The sequence below is a fragment of the Kwoniella mangroviensis genome (assembly GCF_000507465.2).
Source record: "Kwoniella mangroviensis CBS 8507 chromosome 1 map unlocalized Ctg01, whole genome shotgun sequence".
In the NCBI taxonomy this organism is placed as follows: domain Eukaryota; kingdom Fungi; phylum Basidiomycota; class Tremellomycetes; order Tremellales; family Cryptococcaceae; genus Kwoniella; species Kwoniella mangrovensis.
The window spans coordinates 6,268,209-6,293,553 of record NW_027062533.1 but is presented as its reverse complement, the minus strand read 5'-3'; the positions used below and the strand labels follow the sequence as shown (position 1 = coordinate 6,293,553).

Genomic DNA, 25,345 nt, shown 5'->3' with positions numbered 1-25,345 from the left:
CTCCTCCCAGTCTCAGTGGAGAGAGATAAAAGATCTTCCTATTCCTCATGTCTGATACCAATCCCCCTTCGGCCATGTACAGTGGGAATGGTTATAATCCTTTCCCCAAGAACCTTGACCGATCAACCGCATCATCTTACCAATCTCCCACTCATGCTGGCATGAGAGGTACAGAACTTATTTCAACTCCACCTCACAATCCTACCATGACGAGTAACGAAAACTCTGATCACAAGAAGACAGATATCGGAGATGGATGGGGAGAAGCTAAAGACGATGAAAAGGAAGAGGAGGAGAAAAAGGTGATTTATCAATTATATCAAGTCGTTAGCGATCTGCAGCAAGATTCGGAAGCTGACGAGATTAACTCTGATCCAGCTCGACTGGAGTGAAATGTCTGTACATACTCCTATCATGATCAGGAAAGTGGGTGAACGATATTCCTTTCACGTATTACCGTGTATCATGTTGTTTGAGCTCGAGCTGACGAGATCACCTGACCCATCAGCCAGAAAATGGTGGTACGACGTCTCATATGAAAGGTGATAGTGTGAGTTCGCCATACCGTCTATGATCTCATCTCATACTCAGTGAATCTGACAAAACATTCTTCCTAGATCAATTCAAATCCTTGTATCATCCAGGCTGGTGATCGTCCTGCTACTACCGCCAACACCCAGGAAGATGGTGGATGGGTATCTGGACATGCAGCAGATCCTTCCCCTCCTTCCCAACCATTTCATACCAGAGTAAGCTGCATTCTTCTGTCTGATCCACGATGTCATAATAAACAAAACTGACCTCGAACTGTTCTCGCATTAGGGTCAGAGTCGAAGATATCCCTCCGGTGCTTCTCAATACCGAGAAGGAAGACCAACGTCCTTGTCTTCTCAACCTGTAGGCGAGGATCGACCGAACTCGAGAACTCAAATTACACACCCTTACCAGCTCTCCCTCACACCTTCTCACATGCAGTACCATGGTCAGTTCAATCAACCTCCTGTTCATCCAGCACTTCGAACTTCAAGAGGATTCAGAAACGCAATTTCCGGTGCTCTAGGCAATCCACCTATCGTATCCCCTACCTACCCCCAACAACCCATCAATACCATATCAGCTGCCCACACCCAACTCGCATATTCAGAGGCTCCTCAACCACATGTGCCAACATATACCGATCCTATCGTTGGTCCGCCACGTCAGCAGGTTGCCGGTCTCCACGATGCAAACCGTATTCCGGTATCGCACGCCAAACAATGGGGCAAATATGCTACTCCCGAGCAAGAAGGTAGATACGATGACGCTTCAGCAGCTATGCAGACCAAGAACGTGCAACCTCAACCTAACCTCTCAGAGCCACCAGGGAATCCGATGTGGAGCGAGATCGGCGATCCAGCTCAAGCTAGCTGGGAAAAGGATGCTCGTCTCGCTAGATGGGCTAATAACGTCCCTCCCATACCACCTTCCCACCAAATCACTCCTCACACTTCCATCCCTCCTTCGGAGGCGGATGCTTCAGAAGCTGAGGAGGAGATAGAGACCTTCTCGAGACCAGAAACGCCTGAGGGCAATGCTCGAGTGGTTACCATGGAATATTCCCCTGGAGGAGAGGAAAGAACACCAGCTCTTACTCCGCATGGTACGGCTTCTCCACCACAGGAAGAAAGCGAAATAATCGATCCAACTTCTGTAAAAGCTAAAGCCGAAAACCCTCCAGCTGTAATTGGTGTAGCTGCGGAAGGTCACGAGCTTCCTTCGACTCCGCCTAGTGATCCTGTCGATAGCTCTCCTCATGGTCCAAGAGGAAGGCTGCAAAATGGAGTCGATCGATCGTGGAACTCTCGAAGAACTCATTGGTGGAAGAGACCTCCTCATCCGATGTTCAGCCCCCAATACGCCTCTCAACGTATCTTAGTCCAGTAAGTCTAAGGACTCGTTCATATGGTGCACAGCGCTAAGCCTTGTTCCTAGATTACCATTCCCCGTTCGGACCGACACGTTGAAACAGCTTATGTCGGATCAATTCTCTCGATACGGGGAGATCAATTCAGTGTGAGTGTCTGGTCTCATAACGAAGAGTCTAGCTCATAATGCTTGATAGATTCCACTTCGAGCCTAATGGCAACTTTTGCGAAAAAGCCATTGTCGTATTTAAAGTGAGATTAGAAGCTCAATTATACCCATGACTTCAGGCTGACCTCCCTTGACGCAGGATAAAGAAGCAGTCAAGAAAGTCTTCAGTGATCCAGAGAGCCGAACCTGGGTGGTCAAATCCTCGAGAAATCCCGGGAACAATCCGGTCGAATTAGTGATCAAACATTCCTCTCCTCATCACCTTAGCCGAACCGTCTTGATTCGTATCACTGGACCTCGTGTAGACGCACGAGCGAGATCGGCTTCCCCTGAGCCAGCCCTTCCAAACGCGGAATACGAAGAAACATTCGCTCTTAGAGATCAGCTTGGTCCGTATCACCGGGCGCCACTTCCTGTACGAATTTATATCGACGCTGTGCCCACATTATTTAGGGACGGACGATCCAACTTTCGAGCCAAAATTCGGCCTCGACACATTTCCTTCAAACAACTCTATGAGCAAGCAAAAGAAGAAACTGGGAAGGACATGACACAAATTGGTGAACTGGACTTAAGACGAAGAGTTCCTGAGAGAGACGTGAGTCACACCGTCTCGGCCTCGCTTAAGATACGGAAAATAGGCGATTTCTAACATCAATAATAGATTATTCCGGTTCTTTGTGACTATTTTGCTGAAGTCTGTGATATTTCGCCTCCGACCGCCAAAGGTCAAGGTTGGCTGGTCACAGTTGGTGGAATACAAGATGCCCGACATTTGATGGACGTGAGTATTTTCTAGATCATTTCCTTTGCATCTTAGGCTGACAGACTATCTGTTTAAAGGAAATCTCAAAGATTCCTGGATTCTTCGCTCGATGGGCAGATGAGGGAGACGGTTACGACGCGAATGCTGAGGTGGAGATTCCTCCGTCCGTCACCACAGAACCTGTAACACCCATCACTCGTGTACGAAACGAGATGGAAGGCCGGTCCTCTGCTGCTAACCGACAGGCTCGATTCCCGATGTCAGAAGATGTCGATATTGCGACTGAAAATGTCGAATCGCATCACTCAGACCATTTACCGCCACCCGAACCACTCCCATCGGCCGGAGGAGAAGGTCCCACTGTCACCCCTCTCAGCCAACCAATACCCCAATACGCTTATCCTCCCAGCGGTTATAGTCCTAATCACCCGAATCTCCGACGAACCATTCTACATACCTATAAAGGAAGACCCTTGATACACGACATGTCGTCGGATGAAGAAAGATTTATCGACGAGAGGGCGATTTTTGTCGGTAGGTTAGTCAAGCAGGTGGAAACCAGTGCCACACTTTTGAAGAGATTCAGTAGATATGGTACTATAGTAAGTCAGGCCACCTTTGGAAACCAGATTGAAGTCGAAAGCATACTGATGCTAAATCTGACATAGTCGACTATCGAGTACAATCCCTCGTACAGCGCCGCTAGCTACGCGACAGCAAGAATTCTTTACCAAGATAAGGACTCTGCAGATAGAGCAATCGCTCATGAGGTGAGCCGTCTATCCGCAGATTGAGCAGTCTCGGGACTGACATCATCGTCATCCTGTCCCACAGAACGGGTCCATCTCATTCGGGTCATCGATCAAGGTGGAAGTCCGTAAGGTGCTCTCAAATGATGTACAAGTATGTCGCGCTGCAATTCACTTTCTTCACTTTCCCACTAGCGATGCTGATCTCTCCAATCATATAGTTTAAAGAAATGTACATCGATGATTCAGGAAGAGCGATCAGTCCTTCGATGGTCTCACAATATAGTCCGGCATCTGCTACTGTTCAGGCACCCCATTTCTTACCTGCTATGGACCATGCCAACCAACACCCTTTATCTGCTGGTCTCTACCCTGGGATGATGCCTCCTACACACTTCGGAATGTGGTATCATCCTCAATTCCAACCACCTATGATGCCAGCTCCTTATCCTATCCCAATGAACCCAGGGTCAGCACCGACCGGAAATCCAGTGGAACCAGCACCTTCGGTTGCTACACCTTATATGGACACCCGAAACCGCTCTCAGGTGGCTTCAAACATGCAATTACCGGTGAGTCCCGATACACCAGATGTGCAATTCTGATACCCAAGCTGACGAACTTACAGATGCTTTGTGCCGCTTGGGGTATTGGGTACCTACCCCCAGGGGCTCTCCCATTCCCCTTTGCCGCTCCTACCCCATCGACAGGAAACGATGGTGCTGGATCTGCCCCACCGGCCGCACCAGTCCCTGGTCCCGACCTGAACCCTGAAGCTTCCTCAGTGGAATCATCAATCGAGTTGCCAGATGGTCTCTCTTCTTGGAGCAGACTCAATCCTATCGGATTCACCAACGAAGACGGTATGTTAAAGCCTGTTTACGATCCGAAGGATCTCAAGGATTACTGCGCAGAGAACAAAATTACTCTACCTAAGGGCGCCGATCCATCGAGTATCGTCAAGCAGGAAGAAGTCACTCTCTTACCAATCCAAAGTGGTGGTCACGATCATGCTGGACCAGATCAGCCTATCAATTCACTTGCGGAAGGTATGCCTCTCTCACCAAAGTTCGCGAGCATCAATGATCCTCCAAGAGTCAACAACGTCGGAGAGACAAGGACGGTTCCTGTACCCATCCCTTTCAGTCCGGTGGAACCTCTACAATCTCTCCCTGATCTGCAAAGCTATACGAACGTTTCCAATACCAATGGCAGCAGCCTCGTTTCACCGCCTCCACAACCTCAGGCGTGGTCTACGACTGGAATTCCTATACAAAATGCCAACCCTGCTGAACCACCATTATTCACCAATAGTCCCTTACCGCTGCGACCTGATCAACACCAATCACCACAACATACAGCCCCTGGACTAATTGCGCTTACCGATGACTCATTAGCTCATCGTTTACAGCAAGCACCGGCTCAGAATCACTCTGCTGGATTACCCTATTCTGTAGCACCTAGCACTCAACAACAAGCACCGCCTGTTCACAACTTTGCCAGACCACCCGTGTCTATCAATGACCCCTTAGCGTCTCAACACGACTCTGCTGGATCAACCGTGTTTACCAATGATCCATTAGCGCTTCGCTCTCATCACCACGCATCCTTCGATGGCCAATTCACACCGTCTACCCATGTTCCGGATTCCATGCAGTATCATCATACTGGTACTTCTTCTGTTCATCATGATCGTCGATGGAACTCTCCCACCATTTCGATGGAGACCGGTGATCAGAGCGTCGGAGGGATCACACCATTCGGAAGCTACAGAGGGGCGAGAAGATCAAGAGTTGATAATAGAAACACTCGATCAGGAGATAGCAATGGGAATGCGAGACCAAACATGATTGAGCAGAACGATGCTGGAGGATGGTGAACAATACTGAGGGTCGATGCCTGCTGAACATTGGTGAAAGGAGTTACAAAGAGGGGGGATACGTGGGCTAAATAAGCGTTCTACTTCTTCATTTGCTTGTTCTTTTCACTTCATTTCATAATTTTCTTTCCGTGATCCCCCCAAAACCTAGACATACAGTAGTGTCGTGTAAATATAGGTAAACCTCTCACCCTCCTTTTCCAGTTCCCAATACGATTCGCGGTCTCGATACAGATTAAGATACATAGAAAGTATAAAATACTAGAAACATAAAAAAGTTGGAGAAGTAGCGGTGTAACTCAAAACTGTGGTATATCAATCAGAGTTGTATTTATCTGTGTAATATAGCAGCTATATGAGAATGAAAAGCGATACGAAGGTATCTACGTTCGTTCGTTGGGTGTTTCGGCATGATTTGACTGCAGGTGCAGAATATTTTGTAAGCTGTGCTGAATGAGAAAGGATGGTTTGACCACACACAACCTCGAATCGAGACCTCTCATTGAAAGGGAAGAGTCTCGCTTCAGCGTAAACGCATATCAGGATGCCTTGGAGTTTCTTCTAAGAAAGGAGAAATGTACCAGTGCAACTTGCACAGTCCAATGTAGTAAATCACTTCCTCGAAGGTAGATGATCCGCTACAGTATATACTGTTTAAAGGGTGCATGGAATGCTTGAAATGTCCTTTTGAAAATCCTCTTTCTTTGTAACACCAACCATCATACCCTGGCTAGTCTGGTTCCTAAGTGACTTATAACACCGTCGATCAACCGAAGCAATCCAAATTCATCACACAACAATATCAATTTCAGGTACGTTAGTACTACTCTAGGTCTTCGCGAAACTTGATGATCTGTTTTGCCACTGGCTGACTTGAAATGACTATGCAACAAGGAAAGCGCCGCATACAACATGAGCTCAGAAGATCGCTCCCGTTATGTCCCTCTGCCCACACCCCCCACCAGATCCCAAGGGAGAACCGAACAACAATGGATCCAATGGTCCGCTCGAGCTACGCTAGCTTGTGGCCTCATGAAAACACTTACCGCCGAGGACATCGAGACTCATTCTGAGTTTCTGGCAAAGGCTGAGGCTGTCCGCTGAACAGAGGAACTGGGTCCCATTCTATGAGGCTAGTAGTACTAATCATAGCTCAGTCGCTCCCGGAGAAGGGCAAGGAACAGGTGGGACTTCCTCTACTCACGGCGCCGCTGGAGCCAACACCGGTGCTTGAGATTAAGCTGTGGGTCTGATATAACAGTATCATTGGGAATCGTCTCAACGCTGCAGCGATATTTCCATAACAGTATGTTAAGCGGTTAAGATTCATATGCATTTGTCGTTTATCCTGCAACATTATGCGAGCAGTTAACAGTGTCGTGTGATAAATGAAGAAGCCATCTCGGACCACTTCGCAGGTAACAATTGTGATCACAATTTTAATGGATGATCACTGTAAGATGTCATCTCGACTTGGAGACGAACTCACACTCTTGCAGTCTTAATCCGCTTCGTTACCTTATTGTTACCGCACAGCCCATTCCTTCAAAGCAGATGGCTGGCTCACTTAATTGTACTGTAGCTAACTTACTGCACGGTACGATGCGTGGAAGATGCAAATATAGGGGCTCTACAGATGGATCTGTATGGTCGATGTGGCAACACTGACAGCGGTACCTGAATTCACAGATTGCCACTCTGTTTCTTTTTGAGTCGTATGAGGGAGTCAGACCTACTCCGATTGGCGCAGCTTCCTATTTTGGAGCGCCGGGACCTTTGAATTGATATAGGGACGAAACCTTCCCTTCCGGAGCTTGGTCGTATTTTACCCACTGGTAAGCACAGCTTCTTGCCCTCAACCCGCTTGGAATAAACTCTGTAGAGCCCTCAATGTCATCGGCCTTATACCTTGTTCCGATAAGGTGAACGGAACTGGGAAAGGAGGGCATCTGCCGGGACTCTAAACTTGCTTCTCGTCTTCATCATGAGATTCTCATAGCTGTACTGTGCAGTCCGATTCATACCAAGCTACCCTTTCACTTCCTCTGAGAGATCGATATGCGGTTCATGTAAATGAGCCACCTCCATTGTTGTATTTGATATTATGGATCGGAATGAGGTGAAGGGCTTCGGTATTGTCAAAAGATCCCGTAAGCGTATACTTCCTAACATCGATGAAAAGGGAAGCTCATTCGCCCTCTCCATTCACGACCCTCCTATATTGAACAATCCATTTTCTACCTATCGTATCCTCTAAAATCCTACCGACGTGCACATTTAGGGTATAAATACTGCAAAAATGCACCGCCAGAAGTCGGATTCAATAGATTTTGCCTCTCTCCAACACAAGGTTACATTACAGTATCCCACCACAACCAACTGAGAGTTTAACGCAAATTTACTTTCAACATGCATCCCTATAGACCTCCTCCGTCGCAATCATTGGATCAGACCATCCACGACCTAGCTTCTCAGCAAGCTACCTCGAAGTTCATCGCTTCTATGGGAAGGAATCCTAAAGAGCAAGATCTCGGCTCTGCTCAATACAGTACGGAATACTGGAATGCCCATCAATACTACACAAACCACTTCGCAATCCAAGCGAAAGAAAGGTCGGATTGCCAAACTCACATTGAAGTAGCAACTCGTACCGATCCATCATCAAGTACAGACACGACTAATATTCATTCCCATAACGGGGGATACTGGACTCGTGTCGACGGGACTAGGTATGGTATGAACAGAATCCAATATGAACAATTCCCTCACGATAGCGGAGCTGGAACTGCCGCTACTGGAGGTGGACGTGATTATCGACCTGATCGTGGAAGTCCGATCTTAGGTAACACTTCGGGTATCGATCTAGCTATCAATGATCAGGTATTTGATCAGAGCTTTCACCAGCCTAGTGATGGTGCATCTGCCCAAGGTCATCGACGTTCAAGTCATGATAATAATTCTAGTCATGGTAATCCTGGATATCTAGGTTTACCAACTCATCAAAACCCATATAGCCCTCTGTCTGTCCAAGGATGGTCCGGAGCTACTTCTCCTGCTCCTTCCGTATCTGGATCGGACGGTGGTGCAGGATACCCTTATTATGCTCACGGCTCGGGCTCAGAGGGAGAAGGAGGATATGATGTGTCACAAGTTCATACTCCGAATTATCCTGGAACCTACTAGATACAGTACTGTACAACACAGCTGTCAGATACCTTTGCGGCTCAGCTAGAAGAGCACAGTCAATATCCGATATATACTATACACGAATGCATTTCGAGGCCACACTTTCGTCACTTTGATATTGGATTGCTATTCCCTTTGTTCGACATGATGCTGGAGCCACAGCCACTCTGGTGACTAACTGTGGTCAATCCCCGAGCTACTGCATCAGGTCGACGTATTGAAGGATTAAAAGAGGTCCAACTTAAAGTTGTCTGCTCACTTTACCTTACTTCATTTAGCCAACACTCCTGTCAATACATACCTACACCTCGACCCAGAGTGACTGTAGACAGACGATATATCATGTGTAAACAAGTAGACTGTCCAAATGATGGTAAACCAACTTGGTGGGGATGTGGTGAGTTCCATTTTCCCACTCTCAACCTACCGTCTTCCCTAAACCTGTTGATTTACTGATGTGTAATGGTCATGTAGGTGCTCATATAGAGATAGTAAGCTCAACACTATTACTTATGCAACGCGAATATCCTAAAGGTTGCAGGTAGCTCGATGTGCTGAAGCAATTTTTTAGGCCTTAGCTGGAGTGCCCGAACAAGAGAGATGTCAATGTCCCCATGTTCCTGTTGAAGGTAAACCGGGTGTATACGAGGTGAGAAAGCAGGACAAGTGATCTTAAAGCGGGAGATGTGATGTTGTCATATGAGTCATATGGTGTGAGATCTTGAGGACGACTTAAGAATTGATAAAGCTACGGTACGCGTTGGTCGGTGGTTATCAGGTATTGAATATCGTTGTTATTGTAGGTGAATCATGTATCGAAGTATACTAGGATTTCACAATGCTTATCTTACAATCTTGTCAAGATACTGTTGAGTTCAGTGGTAGCATATGCCGCCAGCAGGCTTTGGCCCTATAATACATACATAAATACATACAAAGTTGCACGCAGAGTTCCCCATGAAATCGATACCCAAATCTATTGCAGCTCATCAAAATCTTTTTTACCCCTCAATATCCATCTCCCTCTTCTTATCGTTATCCTCTTTGATCAACTCCGTCCAATCATCCGCTTGACCCTCCACTTCACCAGGTAACGGTACGCCCATACCCATCTCTTCCCCTCTTCCTTTCTTGGTTAGTATCACCTCGCCATCGGGTGATACTCTGATATGACGCAGGAGATCAATATGAGAGAGGTTCATGGATGTTTCAGATTGGAGCCAGTGATACATTAGTCGAGTGGTCGGTGCGTGAGTCAAGTCTGGGACTTCTGTAAGTGGAATTTGAGGTTAGCAAATCGCACACGAGTATTGCTGAACGAATGTAAGAGGGACAATGAGAAACGGCAAAAAGTAGCGAGCAAGGGCTAATCAAAGAAGGCACGAACACTTACCCATACCACTCTCATAATCGTTCTTCTCCCTCTTCTTTATTTCTTCCAACTCCAGTAACTCCTTGGGCTTTGGTCTACCCGCTCTTCGTTCAGCGGTCAACTCTTCTATCCTGCTATCGAATCTCGCTAGGTACACCTCCGTTATCAACGCTTTGAGTGATGGTAAAGATAAAGGATGTGGCGATGAGAGAGAATGTAAGAAGAATAAAGGTCTTTGTACTATACATACATACACCAGGGAATCAACTGATTTAGTATATGAGGGACATGGTATGTCGATCCAGATATGTACTCACATTTAGCATCTGCATAGTCTTTCCTGGCTTTCGCTTGGGACTTCAATTTGTCCACTCGTAAGTTCACTCGAGTCAGCTGAGCGGCTGCAGGTGTATGGTTATAGTTCGATAAGCTTCATAACGTTCACCGAGTTTGTATCATCTGAGGATACTTACCCTTCCTCGAACTGGGATGAAGGTTCTCTTTCCCTTTTATAGCTTTTTTCGTTATTCTTCGATTTCCCATCTTTATTCTTGATCACTGGCGATCTGTTGAGGGTAGCCCTGCCAGTGTTAACGGAATGTATATAATCGAATGTAAACTTGCGCCGTAAGAATCTGAAGATATCATCTATCATAGGGTATGAGACATCAACATCACCTTTTCAACTTTTTCCTGCTAAATGGACGGTACAAATATGTTTCACTCGTTCTGCACCAAAAACCCAAAAGACCCATTTCCCATTTGACTTAGGCCGAAAAGTAAGATGTTACTGTCTTTTCACCCTCCTCGTTCATCTTCAAACGCTGTCACGTTACACTTCATCTGCCTTCAGGTAGACACACCGTCGACTGAGCAGCACGATCTGGGAGACTGGGTCAACGATAAAATCATACGATGAGAGCAGCTCGTCAGATACAAAAGCTGGCATCAACGTCAAAAAGCTCGAGGTGAGTCTTGTCGTTTCGCTTCGCTTCCATCAAATCGGTTCGTTTACGACACTGACCACTGTTTATAGGTCGACACCCTTCTTGCTCTCGACCAGACAGGCTTCTACCTCATCTACCGGCACCTCCTCCACATTCATTCCCGATCAACCCCCTCACTTGTCCACACCCTCCTCGCTCTCTCAACCCGTACCCAAATTATCGTCACAAGGCTTCTTCGACGCCTCTCGACCCTCCATCTCTCTGCCTATCCGAGCAAGTCAACGTGAAAGTGAGAACTACGCGGAACTACAAGAACTGGTCTCCAAGCCATCAAGCTCCCGAACCGAAATTGGCTCTGCTAAAATATGGCAAAAGTACATTACCCTCTCTCCGGCTTATAGGCGATCATTACCTATCGATTTCCTGCAGAAGATATTCAAATATGTCATACCTAATCGGAAACACGTCAGGGAACTATCTTCATTACCTGATACCGATGGCGATGTACCGAAAGGAAAGTTATATAGGGAGAGATTGAAGCATCATTCGAATTTGGGTAATAAATGGGAAAGAAGATTACGTACCATCACCAATGATATGATGTGTTCTTCTAGAGAGATTGATCCTCAAGTCTTAATCAATGGAATAGGGAAATTGGCAATGTTAGGAGACAAAAATGGATGCGAATCGATAATAAGAGAAATCCGATTTAGGTTTGATGATAAATTGACTTTTAGACAATTGAGGATAATGTATGGATATGGTCTTAGAAGTATTTCGAAATGGTTAAAAATCCATTCTCATCGATTCACCACCACCACCATCGGTGGAACAACAGTCGGAGGAGGAAATAAAGGAGAGTTGGAATTGATTGAAACTGCCGAAAGCTGTAAGAGGTTAATCAAATCGATGCAAGATCGAAATGTTTCGCCTAATTCCACAACTGCTGAAAATTTATTGAATGTATCGAGATTGATTTGTTCGACGAATTTGAAAAATGATAAACTACGAAAATCATTCGAAGAATTGAGTGAAAGTATCTTAGTCAATGGGTATAATTTAGATATCATCAATAATTTATCATTCCCCTCGACCGTGGATGAAGAAAGGAGAATAAGAGAATTGAAACCTTCCGTCAAATTGGCGGTGGTTGATTATTTCGGAAGAAAAGGAGAACTGTATAAGATGCTTGCTGCATATGATAATCTTTTCCCAGGGGATGTTGATAGGTTACCTGAAGATGTTTGGTCATCCTCAAGAGGTGTGGATCAGTTGGCGAAAGTGGAAGAAGAGGAAGATGATATACCTACCCTGTCGAGGATGTTGGAAGATGAGAAGAGGCGGAGAGCTGAAAGAGGCTGGTTTGGACAGAGGAGTGTGGAAGAGCATGGAGATGAAGGTGAGCTGAATATATATGGTTCGTGATAATGGTAGTTTCACAGCTGATGGTTTGAGAATCTGAACGTGATACAGGCTTGACGTCAATTCCGTCTGATGCTGTCCTATCTGAACAATCACGTACATTCCACGATTACCTCTCACCGATCCCTACACCTTTCGATGTCCTACCCCCTTCCTCTCTAGCCGCATCGACCAACTTGCAATCTATCAAAACCCCTACTACACCTTCACAACGTCCGATAGATGGCGAAGGAGCAGTCGTTTCATCGATCTTATCAATGTTATCCCGAGCTTGGTTATCCAAGATCAAAGTATCACCCAACGACACGATATACAAAGATGTTTCGATCCATATACTTAGATTGGCAGTCCGAGCGGCAAACATCGAACAAGCGAGGTTCATCCATTCTATCAAGAATGTCTCGCCAGATGAAGGAGTTGAGCCTGATTTGAGAATTGAGGGAAACTGGTTTAAAGCTTGTTGGAGAACTGTAAGGTGGACTAGATCATCCTCAAGGAGAGGAACGAGATTCGCAAAAGTCCTTTTGAACGAGTTGAGTGATGTTCAACAGCGGTTAGCGGAGGAAAGGGAGATACTTCAATCGTTATTACCTCAAGACGGGGTACAGGAAGAATCCAGTACTTCAGTGAATGTCATACTGAACCATATCAAACAATTGGAATCTCTCGAATTGGAATTAAGTGAGATAGAAGAGACGATTCAAGCGAATTTACGAATTGCCATTGAACGAAAGGCCCGATCGAACTCTGCTAGAGTGGTGAAATTGGAGGAGAGGAGACTGGCTCAGCTGGCTTACAGAGGCAAGAAGAGGGGTTTGTTGGGGATGAGCACTGAGAAAAATCAGGATAACGATAGCAGTTGGACGTTGGATGCTGCTAGCGCGACTGCTCCCGCGGTCAGTCCTGTGATAGCTTGATCCCCTTTCTCTGTCTCGAGTATAGGAAGCTGGGCAGGTATCAGATAGATAGTTTGGACGCTCTGGATATCTAGTACACCCATGTAATGTATGCATTGTATCAGCACCCATATGACAAAAGCTATCCTATATGGCATTGATGCTATATGGTGTGCGCGGTAGGATTCCACGTGACATCCACGTCGCGTCATAGGTCCCTCGATAGCTTAGGTACACTGGTAAATAAATGATCAACTGCCATTGATGAACCTCGTCTTCTTCTCTTGATATCTAGATAACACCAGAGCAAGTTCAGCTTAGAGGAGCCCATAGGCCATCGGAAGATCCAAGTAGACGGAGAGTCCATCTCGTTTCTTGTGGGTTCCCGAGCCAGCTAAATCGGCTCAAGTCCTTCTGAGGACTGATCCACCACCCGACTCTCATCTCCTATATCTTATCTCAATAACGACACAATCCAACGAACAACGACCAACACGATGAACGCTCCCACACCTCTCTCACCACTTACAGACCCAGCCTCGCTCGCCAAAGTACCAATCCTCCTCGTACCCGTTCACTTACCTTCCACACCAATTCCATCCAACATCTATAACTCGTATCAAAATCTCATCAAGCGATATCAGACTTTGAGGGGTGATGAGCTATCTCGACCATTGACTTCTCGAAATAGGCAATCTACCTATGGAGGTAACTCGTATGAACTACCGCCAAATCCCAGGTTACGGTTCTTTCCTCCTTCGACTGGGAACAGCATATCCGTATCTAGAGGATCAACCACGAATCATGTCCATCTGTCATTTAGTGGGAATGCTCCTGCTACACATACCTATCCATTAAGTTTACTTAGAATGGCGGGATTTCCATTGATAGTATTGGGTATAGCTGTTGAACCTGATGATGAAGTAGAGGCACAAGAGTCGAAAGGGTATAGCGTCGAAGAAGAAGAGGGGGAAGGAAGTGGGGATATAACGGATGTTTCAACACCTACTGCACCGACTTTCAACCATCATCCACAGATCTCTTTGGAGCAAAAAGTCAATCCTGAACAATCATTTGATGAGACTATATCATCCATTTTTCCTTCTACATCCCCATTCCCGTTGGTGAAAAGACTACTGGTCGTACCTAATCAGTTGCCCAAATCGCCTTCTTCACCTAGGAAACAGAGTGGCCATTCTTCGGATAGCAGAGGGAGTGGGAAAGATAAAGGTTATATGAGGTATGCTCCGATAGATGGGGCGGAAAGTTGGATTGGGAGGGTACTGGGTGAGGTAGTGGGCGAACTGTTAGGTGAATTAGGTGAAATTGTGAGTAGAAGGCATCGTCCTCATGCTATAAAGTGGATTCTAGACTGTCTTGCAACGATTCTCTATACGTTAAGTATACTCTTGAATGTTGATCATGCAATCTCTCATTACCTAGGCAACCGCCCTCGAAACACCCGCTGGAATGCGTACCCTCTCGTCGACTCTCCTGCCATCCTTGACATCTACCCTTCCTCACCCTGAGCTAGGTAATATCCTAGCATCACAGCGTTCTAACACACCTAGTGACTACCCTTCTCGAGCCAGTACATCCACCCCCACCGGTGTACCGCCCTCTCAGTCTCTCGATCATCTAAATGGAATGGGCATATCTTTAACCAGAGCACTAACGCCCGGTGGAAGACCTACTTCGATACAACCTCCTTCTTTGCCGCCCATACAGACGAGTTCTATTTCCCCTTCACCACAACCTCAACCCGTTGCAGCTTCTTCCAACCCATTCAGACGATCTACCGCCCTCTCTTCCCCCTTTACTAGGACTTCTTCTGCTACCTCTGCCTCATCGTCCACATCTAATGTCCCCCAAGTGACAACCACCAAGTACACCAATGCGACGTTATCGGGAGTGGCTGGTGGTAGACTGATGAAGCTGCTGGGTGATATGTACCTCCTTGCCGGTCTATATGGAGATGCGATAAAATGTTATGATGAGGGAGCCGAGAGGTGCAGGAGTGTAGGCGATGTTCTATGGGAAGGGATGGCTAGGGAAGGTAGAGCAGTGGCAGGTATAGGTGAAGCTTGGGAAGGTCGAGATGGATCAGTATGTTCAGCATCCTTTGTCTCCATCGAAACGGATGGGTCCATGAGCTAAAATGCATTTTCATAGAACCTCGATCAACCCTTCCCATCATCCCCTATACCAGTCGAAATCCTCTCTCACTATCTCTCGGCACTAGCTTGTCTTTCCCGCTCACCACTTCCTTACCCACCTACCATCCTCTCTCCTTCCCCTCAAGCTGTATCAGGCTCAATCTCGTTCCCTGCCCCATCCGGCAGCTCGAATCCTTCTAATGTAGGCACGGGCGAGGGTCTACTCGCGTATCTGCATACAAGCTTATCGCTCAAGATCGCTCATTTCCTCTTATTGGTCTGGGCAGCTGGTGGATGGGGCTCAATAGCACTTTCATCCCTTATGACCCACACTTTACCTGGAAACTTCATCCCTCCACTTCAACTTCACGAGAATATTGATCATCATCTTAGAAGGAAAAGGCACAGACAATTGACTATATTATCCACTTCAAGTGGGATGTCCAGACAGAGTATCTTCGCCCACGCGGAAAATGCTCTTCAGCCTTATCATCGAGCTATGACCAAGACTGAACAGGTCATCTTGCACAACGAGGCTATATGGCTGAGTAGATGGCTAGACCTACCCAGGAAAGAATCGTCAATAACGAGAGAGCTGATCAAGAGGCTGGCTATACTGGTAGTGGAAGGTAGAGAAGAGAGTAAACGATCTGGTGGTTTCTCTCATCAAAAGATGAAGACACCGACGATATCAGCTGAAAATAAAAGTGATGAAGCTTCTTCTGCAGCTATTGGATTGGGACTTGGATTCTCAGTGCCTAATCAGACTGTCGCTGTTAGACGAAAGGAATCGACTGAGGGGAATAATGGGATTATAGGGTTGTTTGAAAGAGCTGCTCAGGTCATGGGTATTGACTTATTATCGTTCGGTTTAACACCACAATCGAATGGTTGGGATGATCACCACCACGATCATGATGATGATGGTGTCGAAGGAGGGATTACAAAACCTAGATTCGGCTGGCCAGAATTGCAAGTTGAATTTTTGAAAGAGGGAATAGCGATATCTGAATCCTTACCTGATCACCCCTCAATCATCCGCCTATGTCTCACAGCGTTAAACAACCTGAATGGATATTTGAACCCCCAATCACAACATATGTTGAATAAGATGTATCCCATTTCGTTAGCTACGGTTAGAAGGAGAGGAATAGAGATTGGACAGGTACCGTGGTGGATTGGTGAGAGGGTTGTGTTGAGTGTGGAGATTGCTAGGTGAGTGATCCCATAAATGAATGCAGGATGAAATATGCTGCGACAGCGTCAACGAGACATAAGATATGGAATAGAATGGTTGATTCGTGAATGTCATTCAGTCTACCGCCGAACAAGATACCAATTGAACATTCCATCAATGAGATATCACCGATGAAAGAAGGCAAAAAGGATCCGTTCTTGTACAATCCGAGATTGAAAGCTGCCGAAGCTGGAAAGGTGAGCTGTCATGTTGTTTTCATCGATTGCAAGTGCATCAGCTAACGTTGTGTATTAATATAGACGGTCATAGTGGCAAATGAACAGATTGATGTCTTCGTTACTGTCAGGAACCCATTCACGTTTGATCTGGAAATACAGGATTTATCTATCTTGTGAGCTGAAATGTACACATGAACGTTGAAGACATACAGCTAATAATCGCCTTGCTTCGATAGGACTTCCGGGGTACCATTCATCACTTCCCCTTTACCACTTACCCTACCTTCGAACTCTGTTCAGACAGTCAGAGTTACAGGTCAATCACCCATCTCCGGTTCAATGTCAATCAAAGGTGTATCGATCCGATTGAATGACGGATCTTCAAACGAATTCTTGATCCCTATAATAGATGGGAAAGCAAAATCGAAATTGGATAAAAGGAAATCCAAAATAAAATCAGATTTGAGTAAAGTGAAAAGATCAGGATTAGATGCTAGATTCAAATCAATCGAAAATTCCAAAAATCCCCATGCCCATGCCCATCCACATGGATTGGAGGATGGTGCTGTTGATAAGAAATGGTTAGAATGTAAGGTGGTTCCTGAATTACCTCTTGCATGGATTAAGAAAACTACCTTGACTCATGGGACTGTCATGTTATATAATGGTGAAACGTGAGTTCAGAATCTTTCTCTCTTTGCTTCACTTCTATCATCCATCGTGATGATGCAATTGATTGTAAATGCCGATACTAATGGTTTCAATCATGTGGATTCTGTGTTCAGCTCAACTATAAGAATAACACTGGAAAATTCATCTTCCGTTCCTATAGACTTCATTAAATTGACATTTGACGATTCGACTGCGCGAGAGGCACAAGCGATAATCCAAGATGGTGAATTGACCCCCGAACAGGCATACGAGATCGAATATGATCAGATGAACAAACCTGTATTTACATGGGATCCGAAAGATGGAGCAGGTAATAAGTTGGAGCTAAGACCCGGTGGAAAAGTGAATCTCGACGTGAGGTGTTTGGGTAAGGTCGGATGGTGAGTTTGGACAATTCAAGTCTCAGCTTACTTTAAACAGTATGTATATTCTGGGGCACAATGGCTGACGTTTGGTTGGACGTGGTTATAGCACGGATGGTACGATCAGGATAGACTATGGATACCTCGATAGATCATCTTCAAGCTCCGCTGAAGAAAGGCCAAACAACGATTCAGCCCCAAGTTCATTTTATACTCGACAGATCACTTTCCCGATATTGTTTACTGTGTATTATACGATTGAAGCTCATTCTCTTGACTTGATACGCTTGGGATCATCTTCTGAAAATCTCGATGCTATTTGCAGACCTAGTGAGAATGGACTGGTTGCCAATGGTGATACCTCGAAACTGGAAAAATCCACCTCAACTTCGCAGATCAACGAAGATCGATTGAAGACTGCTTTGAAAGTTGAGAATGATGGTAAACACTGTCTGTTGGCTTTGAGCGTTAGGAACGTTTATGGTGTACCGTTTGAGATTACGCTGGAGAGGACTGGTCAAGGTTAGTCATGCGAGATGATTTGTACGAAGCGAAGTGGAACGAGACATGCTGACATTTTGATCATCCTGAATAGATGAGGGACCAGTACAATGTACGAGGTTAGTCCCTCCAGGAGCGACCGAACTGTGAGTGTCTATGCTGAATCATCTGAAAGGTCAAGCTGAATTAAGGTTGTGCGGTAGCATGATCCTTCCTCTCCCACGTCTATCGATCCCACAAGACCTGCTCTCACGTCCTATTCCCTCTTTGTCCGAGAGACAATACATAGTGGATAAACAGAAGAAATCTGCTAGTAGGGCGAAGAAGGATAGAGAACTGTTTTGGTATCGCGAAGAATTGTTGGGCATGGTCAAAGCAACTTGGACAGAGGTAAGCTTGTACGGATCTGAAGTTGATTTCGTAAGGACTTTTCAGCTGACAATGGTCTATTTTTCGTTCACAATAGCCCGGATCGATGAGAAGAGGTAATCTGAATATAAGAGATCAACTTTTCTCTTCATCTTTGTTGGATATCCTTCGATCGGATGAAATTGATATCACCCTTTCACTTGACAGGGAGGGTGACAAAGTGAACGTGATGGATTTCGTCAATCTCGAAGTCAAAGTGACGAACAATCTCGGTAAGTTGATTGAACATTTTCGCTTGACTTTTTTCGGAATCGGACAGGAAGGAATGTAAGGAATGTCAAGCTGATATTCTCTGATATACTCAGAACGCCCTTTCAGACCTTTTATCCATATCTCACCTTTACCCACTTCATCAACTGAACAATTATGGACTGAATCCCCAACTCATCAACAACCCAAACACCGAAATTCATTCCAACCTCAAACCCCTACCACGACTTCCAAGAATGTATTATTTGATGGAATTGCATCTACCATCTTACCGCTCTTATCTCCCGGTGAGAGTGTACAATGGAAAATAGGAGTTGTATTCTTGGCTCTGGGCAAATACGGACTGAGAGTGGCTGTTGAGGAGGTTCCCCTGATCGATCCTAGAATCGAAGAAGATGAAGAGAAGGAAAAGAAGATCTGGTTTTCATCTGTTTTGAATGTCATTGTGGAATAATCAATAGACGTCAGATTCCATGATATATTTATATACCCAGCATCTAAAAAGATATATATATACTGGTATCATTCATTATTATCATGACATATTTGTCGATTTCGTCATTTACATTACTTAAGGAGCCTATATCGCGACTTCGTCGATAAATGACAATGGGTAGACTTGACCTTTTTACTATCGTCACCGAAATAATATACCCTACAAAGAAGCGAAAGGAAATGAAACGAAAGAAAGCCACGATATAGAAATCATTCATTTCGTTCCCGCTAATGCGCAGCGATGGAATGTTTCTGTTGATATTTTTTCAAACACGAAGATAAATCCCCGTATCTTTGGTTCTGCAGTCTTGGATCGGGTACTACCAACGAAGCAATCAATCAGTATTGCCCATCCTCTTATTATATACTCGTGATAGGATCATGAACGGATGCCAACTTACGATTAGTACCGTTATTGATGATCAATACTTTCATCTTTGGATGATACGTTAATCCAGTTAACAACTTCGGCGTGATCAGGAAGTATCTACACCGTAACAGCGGAACACGATCAGCCTCGACTATCTTTCATACTTTCAACAACATGACTGTAAACTCACTGTCCCGCATCTGAATCACAAGTCACTTCGACAAGTTGGTTATGTACAGCTCTTTCGGCTCTTTGGTCCATACCCTATCCGAATTACGCAAACAATTTAGCCTTTAAAATCAAGATTCAAGCACAGCTGGGGAGCATAAACTAACCTGATTGATCTCATCGACTAATGAGAAAGGCGTTCTTGACATTTCCGATAACGACATGAGGTAAGTGACAGTAGCCAATGATCGTTCCTACCATATGACAGATCATACATTAGCGAAATTGGCGTACATGCAAATAGGTATCACTCACACCTCCAGATTGATGTGATCCAGTTAGAATAGCCAAACTATCCTCATCCCTATACGAGACCAGGATCTCGATTCCCCATGCTGAAAAATCGCCTTCTACTCTACGTATTCTAACTTCTCCAGAACATTTCACGCCTAGACAAATCAATTCAGCGTATATCAGCTATGGATCCCATGCACATGGTATCGGGTCAGCTTCAAACTTACGAGCGAATGCAGCCGAGAATTTGGCTGATACAGCTTGTACCAGAGTTTCTAGAGCCGGATCGAACATGTCCTATAGTATCGAAACATACCATATCAGCTTCATTGAAATTACACAGGATATTGACCCCTGAGAGTGGAGCGTACCAAAGTTTTCTTGATGTCTCTCTTAAGGCCATTTAATTCTGCTTCTTCCCGATCAACGACGTTCTGAGCCCTCTCAAGCTGTTGCACAGAGTTCGTAGGTCAGCTTCTTTGCAAATTATGTCTGACCGCGGACAACGAGCTCACCTTATCTTTATAGTCGTTATATCTATCCACTACATTGCCAGGTATATTCACAGCCATCTCCAATTGCGCTCGTATAGTGTGGAGCTGACCTTCCAGCTCTTCCAGAGGGGGTAAAGCCGATACCTATCCGTATCAGACCATGGTGAATTGATTGTCCCTAAATTACGAGGGTCGTTACAACTCACATCTTTTGTTCGTTTCCTCACTTCGACTCTGACCTCATTCGATGATTCTTGGATAGCAGCTGTGAGTTGTCTCCATTTATTGGCAGCTTGTGTCTTTGTTTGGTCAAACTTGACCCCGGCTAAAGAAGATTCGAAATTGCATCAGCGGTCTTATCTGTTACTCGAGGTCATTACATCCAGATCCAACTGACCAGCCTCCAAATCCTTCTTGGCATTATTCAACATCTCATTACCCTCACTTAATTTACTCGAGACAGCTTGCTTGTTGATCGAACTTTGCATGCTAGTAAGAGTCGCAGTTACCATATCCGAACAGGTCTCAAATACGAAATCACACGAATCCTAATTCAAGAAAACACATCGTGATTATCAGCCATGGTTCGGATCATAGGCATGGATCAAACAGAAACGGAAAAGGTTCACTCACAAGCCAAGCATCTAAAGGTCCCAGTCTCGCTTTAGCAAATTTCAACTTCTCAGCTTTCAACTTTCTCCGTTCTTCCTCTTGAGAAGGTTGAGCTTCCAATTTTGCTAATTTCGCTTTATGTTGTTCTGATTACCCAATCAAGTATGTGTGAGCTTCAAAAGGTAAACTTATTACGGTTGATGCTGGGTGATCAGACTTACCATAATCTGTAGCAGCTCTTTGCCATCTTTTGGCCTTTTCCTGTAATACTTTGATCTCCTTGTCCAGCTCGGCCTGCAAAACAAAATTGGTTAGATCACCCACGACTGGAAGTGACCTTAATACTCGATAGATTGACTCACCACCTGACGCTTGATATCCTCTCTTTCGCGATAAACCTCATCCAGTCTAGCTTTCAAAGCTGAATGAGGTTGTTCCCGATCAAATATGATTTTCTTCTTTCTAGCAATTTCCTCCACTATTCTCGCTACTGCGTCTCGGTCGACTATCACGTGTATATAGACATCAGCTACTTTGCTCATTTGACCTGTCTTGACAGGCTTACCTGAAAGGTTGAAAGCCTTTGCAGGTACTTTTTGATTAGTCCTCTGCACAAATTCCCTTCGACCGTATGCACTTTGGATGGCGCTGGTGTGATCATCTCTGGTGGCCCAAGCCCTGATACCTACCGCGGTCAGGGCGCTCCCGTCGACTTGGACAGATGGTTTTTGGGTAAGAGCCTACCCCGTCGTACAGTACATGATTAGTGTACGAATCATCGACCACATGTAAGACGATCGGACATACGGTCGCATGTAGGTTGGCTCTACTACATAGATAGGCAATTACAGCAGGTTCAGCTTCGACATAATCGATAGCGAATCCATCCATTCCCAATGCTTTCAGCTACGACAGAAGAATAACTATCAGCGGTTGCCATATATGACAGACAAGAAACTTACCCTCTCAAGATCACACGGACGTTTGGGATTGACAGTTTCGTTGGTCACTTCGGTATAAGCCAGGTTCAACTTGACTCTACCACCTTCGATCCTCCTTCCGTTAGCTAACATCCTGGGCGGATAATTGGATTTATTCAAATCTAAGAGACGATCGAAATCTGCTTGATTGGTACATATGAATGACTATAGTTGCAAGTATCTATCAGTACCATCCTTTCTGATCGACACCATGTTTAGACTTACAGATCGGTCTCGTAGAGAGGTACATTGCTCTACTTGCCAAGCATACTCCCTATTCGGTACACTGACGGATATCATCGGTGGTTTATAAACTGGACCTTCAAGCGTATGTCCGTGCTTCTGAAGCCAATCAAGCATGAACCCGATCGAAGGGTCGAAATCTCTAGCAGCGTTTTCCTTCTGGATTTCGATATTCTCTAACATCCTTTGCCTGAAAGGTAAAGAAGTCAGCCATGCGTAATTCATGACACCTTGCGATGTACTCACTTCCTATTCAAATCCTCAAGCTCTTGGTTCAATTCGTCGAACATCTTTCTGTTATCTTCATACTCATCTTTCAGTTCTTCAAAAGTGTTGCCCTTCTGACGAGATGTTGCCTGAAGCTCAGCCTTTCAACCAAAATCTCTCCATTAGCAATGTGCCCTAACCATAAGGTCTCCGAGAAAATGGCCACCTACCTTTTGTCGGTGCTTAGCTTTCACTTGATCATTGACATCGTCCCTAGGTTCGTCTAAGATCTTCTGACACGTCTCGATCTGATTCTGGAGTTTCTCTTTTTCTTCTTGTCTTCTCTGGTGATTCATTCTCAATCGCTCAAGCTGCTGATCAATCTGAGTGCTTTTCTCGCCCTGTTGCAGCAAAATCCAATTCAACATTAGCTGCTCGTGCGATGGCCTTGAAGATTTGACAAGCTGATGCCTACCTCGTCTCTTGCTTTGATCAATTTAGTTCTTATATCCTTCATCCCATCCTTGTATTTTGATTCTGCCGAATGAACTTTGACATCATCTTTATGGGCCTTCTTTTCCCAGTGACTGAAACAAATAAGTCAGTTGAGGAATGTTTACACTGGGAGCACTTATGATACGACTCACTCTTTCAGCTCTTTTAGCGGTTGTCTTCTACCTTGTAACTTGGTATATCGTTTGGCAACTTGCTCTTTCTCTTTCTTAGCTTCTTCGACCGCTTCCTTCAATTGGGAATGCTGGGATACAGCTACCAAGTGTTCAAGGATTTCCACCTATGTGCCCAAATTCTATTAGCTAGTATCTCTGATGCAAGTGGACGAGTATGCTAGCTTACCTCCAATTCCCTCGCTTCTCGTTCCTGCACGTGTTCCACATCAGGCGCAAGAGCGTCCACCTGAGCTTGCAGTCGATCCCGTACATTCGCATGACCTTCATAAGTCTGCCATAGGCCTCAGCTCGGGCGTTCGATGTCGATATAAGAGTTGTGAAGACCACTTACATTAGCGATATCCTTCACCTTGGCACCTTTCTCGATCAACGCTTCGTGCCATTTCGTCAATCTGGGATCACCGGCTGCTCTCATTGTCTCCTTGAGTACGACTTCTGGAGCCATCTTGGCGAACTCTGCTACTTTATCCTGAGGAAGGAAAGAGCTAAAGGTTTTTTAACCTCAGTATCTGCTGTTCAGAAGCGGACTTTCTTCAACATACCATAAGTTATTGGCCTGTATACCGAATCTTTGAACGTATTCGAGTACTTCTCGTCTGGTACATGTCGATCCTATACAATCCACCATGTCAATGCAGCTTCCTCACCAATCTTACCTAAGTCGAGTACACTAAGGAAAGAATAAACTCACCATTATATTTCCATTCTGACTTTTCGTCCTCTTTATTGAATTTCCTCCATATAACGGTATTCCTCTTTCCCCTTTTACCTTTCAACTCAATTTCCACCGTAGCTTGATCTGCACCTTGCTTCACATATGCCTTAAGCTCATTGGCTCGACCCATGACCTGTGTTGGACTCATGATCAGTATTTGCATAATATCTATGTTGGGAAGGGACGATGGGAAGGAAGATTTCCAGACAGCTTGCAGCAAAGGTAGACACATGCGAGAAGAGGGAAACGTCGTTCAAAGCTGTACAGCTCACTTACTTTAGGAGCGAATCCCAGACCTATGGCTATGGCGGCAGCGATACTACTTTTACCTGTTCCATTTGGACCCAAAATCATATTTAGGTGAGGTCCAGGTCTGAACTCGACGTGATCGTATGTCATGAAATTGGTCATTTTGATTCGTACCACCGATCCTGCTACGTATCTAGTGAGAGACCATAATATCAATCAGACCATCTAATCTTGATGATCCTCAGACATAGGAGAGCGATGTCTACTCACCCATCATCTCCTCTCTCATATTCAGGTTTGAAACTGACTCTTCCCCTTTCCAATTGTTCACCTTCTTCTCCCACATCACCATCGACCAGGATACTGTCATCCGCCGCGACATCCTCGTTCCCACTATCGAGATCATCCAGGTCGGAGTCATTGATATCTTGGCTGTCCTGTACAACCGTCTTCCTCTTCTTGGCTGGACTAGCGGATGAAGTTTGCCCTCGCTGTTCTTCCTCTTCTTCGTCGGACTCTATCACCTGAGGTCTTTTGCGGACTGGCGGCATGGCGACAACCGCTGCGCTGTCTTCGGGCGATTGATACGGACAACGGATTTACTATGAGAGGGATAAGACGAGGAGTGAAGGATTCATGTAATGTTCATCCTCAGGAAGTGGTTGACTGGACGTGAATTCGAGATGATACGCGTAATGATCAGGCACCGTGAGAAGACACGCATTTGAATTTGATTCCGTCGCTTTGACACGTGGAATCATTCGATCACTTACTCCCTTCATCCGACTCCCTC

General features: G+C 45.3%; 6 protein-coding genes across 6 annotated transcripts; 4 read left to right on the top strand and 2 right to left on the bottom strand.

The window, feature by feature from the left end:
* Nucleotides 1-47: 47 nt before the first annotated feature.
* Nucleotides 48-5,467, top strand: I203_102338 (uncharacterized protein; the record flags this gene model as incomplete). Its single annotated transcript, XM_065517068.1, has 14 exons — nt 48-302; nt 379-426; nt 509-550; nt 618-749; nt 823-1,919; nt 1,972-2,052; nt 2,102-2,156; nt 2,213-2,671; nt 2,738-2,857; nt 2,917-3,441; nt 3,508-3,609; nt 3,674-3,742; nt 3,810-4,160; nt 4,217-5,467. 14 exons carry the CDS (start codon nt 48-50, stop codon nt 5,465-5,467), a joined length of 4,587 nt encoding a protein of 1,528 aa, XP_065373886.1.
* A 2,409-nt stretch (nt 5,468-7,876) lies between these two features.
* I203_102337 (uncharacterized protein) lies at nt 7,877-8,650 on the top strand (the record flags this gene model as incomplete). Its single annotated transcript, XM_019149715.1, has 1 exon — nt 7,877-8,650. One exon carries the CDS (start codon nt 7,877-7,879, stop codon nt 8,648-8,650), a length of 774 nt encoding a protein of 257 aa, XP_019000813.1.
* A 1,004-nt stretch (nt 8,651-9,654) lies between these two features.
* Nucleotides 9,655-10,568, bottom strand: I203_102336 (uncharacterized protein; the record flags this gene model as incomplete). Its single annotated transcript, XM_019149714.1, has 4 exons — nt 9,655-9,923; nt 10,047-10,265; nt 10,343-10,426; nt 10,499-10,568. 4 exons carry the CDS (start codon nt 10,566-10,568, stop codon nt 9,655-9,657), a joined length of 642 nt encoding a protein of 213 aa, XP_019000812.1.
* Nucleotides 10,569-10,940: 372 nt separating this feature from the next.
* Nucleotides 10,941-13,311, top strand: I203_102335 (uncharacterized protein; the record flags this gene model as incomplete). The annotated part of the gene is made up of 3 exons (XM_019149713.1): nt 10,941-10,993; nt 11,062-12,371; nt 12,446-13,311. The coding sequence occupies 3 exons, from the start codon at nt 10,941-10,943 to the stop codon at nt 13,309-13,311; spliced, it is 2,229 nt and encodes a 742-aa protein (XP_019000811.1).
* Nucleotides 13,312-13,787: 476 nt separating this feature from the next.
* On the top strand, nt 13,788-19,490 carry I203_102334 (uncharacterized protein; the record flags this gene model as incomplete). The annotated part of the gene is made up of 12 exons (XM_019149712.1): nt 13,788-14,618; nt 14,734-15,396; nt 15,463-16,661; nt 16,763-16,880; nt 16,944-17,035; nt 17,099-17,536; nt 17,648-17,914; nt 18,006-18,418; nt 18,492-18,543; nt 18,601-18,787; nt 18,864-19,038; nt 19,132-19,490. 12 exons carry the CDS (start codon nt 13,788-13,790, stop codon nt 19,488-19,490), a joined length of 4,794 nt encoding a protein of 1,597 aa, XP_019000810.1.
* A 269-nt stretch (nt 19,491-19,759) lies between these two features.
* I203_102333 (uncharacterized protein) lies at nt 19,760-25,103 on the bottom strand (the record flags this gene model as incomplete). Its single annotated transcript, XM_065517067.1, has 27 exons — nt 19,760-19,851; nt 19,933-20,018; nt 20,092-20,165; nt 20,237-20,323; nt 20,385-20,518; nt 20,591-20,660; nt 20,735-20,812; nt 20,879-21,001; nt 21,064-21,182; nt 21,255-21,405; nt 21,491-21,615; nt 21,691-21,763; nt 21,832-21,974; nt 22,035-22,209; nt 22,277-22,375; nt 22,432-22,614; nt 22,675-22,882; nt 22,939-23,060; nt 23,130-23,300; nt 23,375-23,486; nt 23,547-23,692; nt 23,755-23,859; nt 23,920-24,073; nt 24,131-24,200; nt 24,280-24,436; nt 24,580-24,745; nt 24,823-25,103. The coding sequence occupies 27 exons, from the start codon at nt 25,101-25,103 to the stop codon at nt 19,760-19,762; spliced, it is 3,504 nt and encodes a 1,167-aa protein (XP_065373885.1).
* Nucleotides 25,104-25,345: the final 242 nt, after the last annotated feature.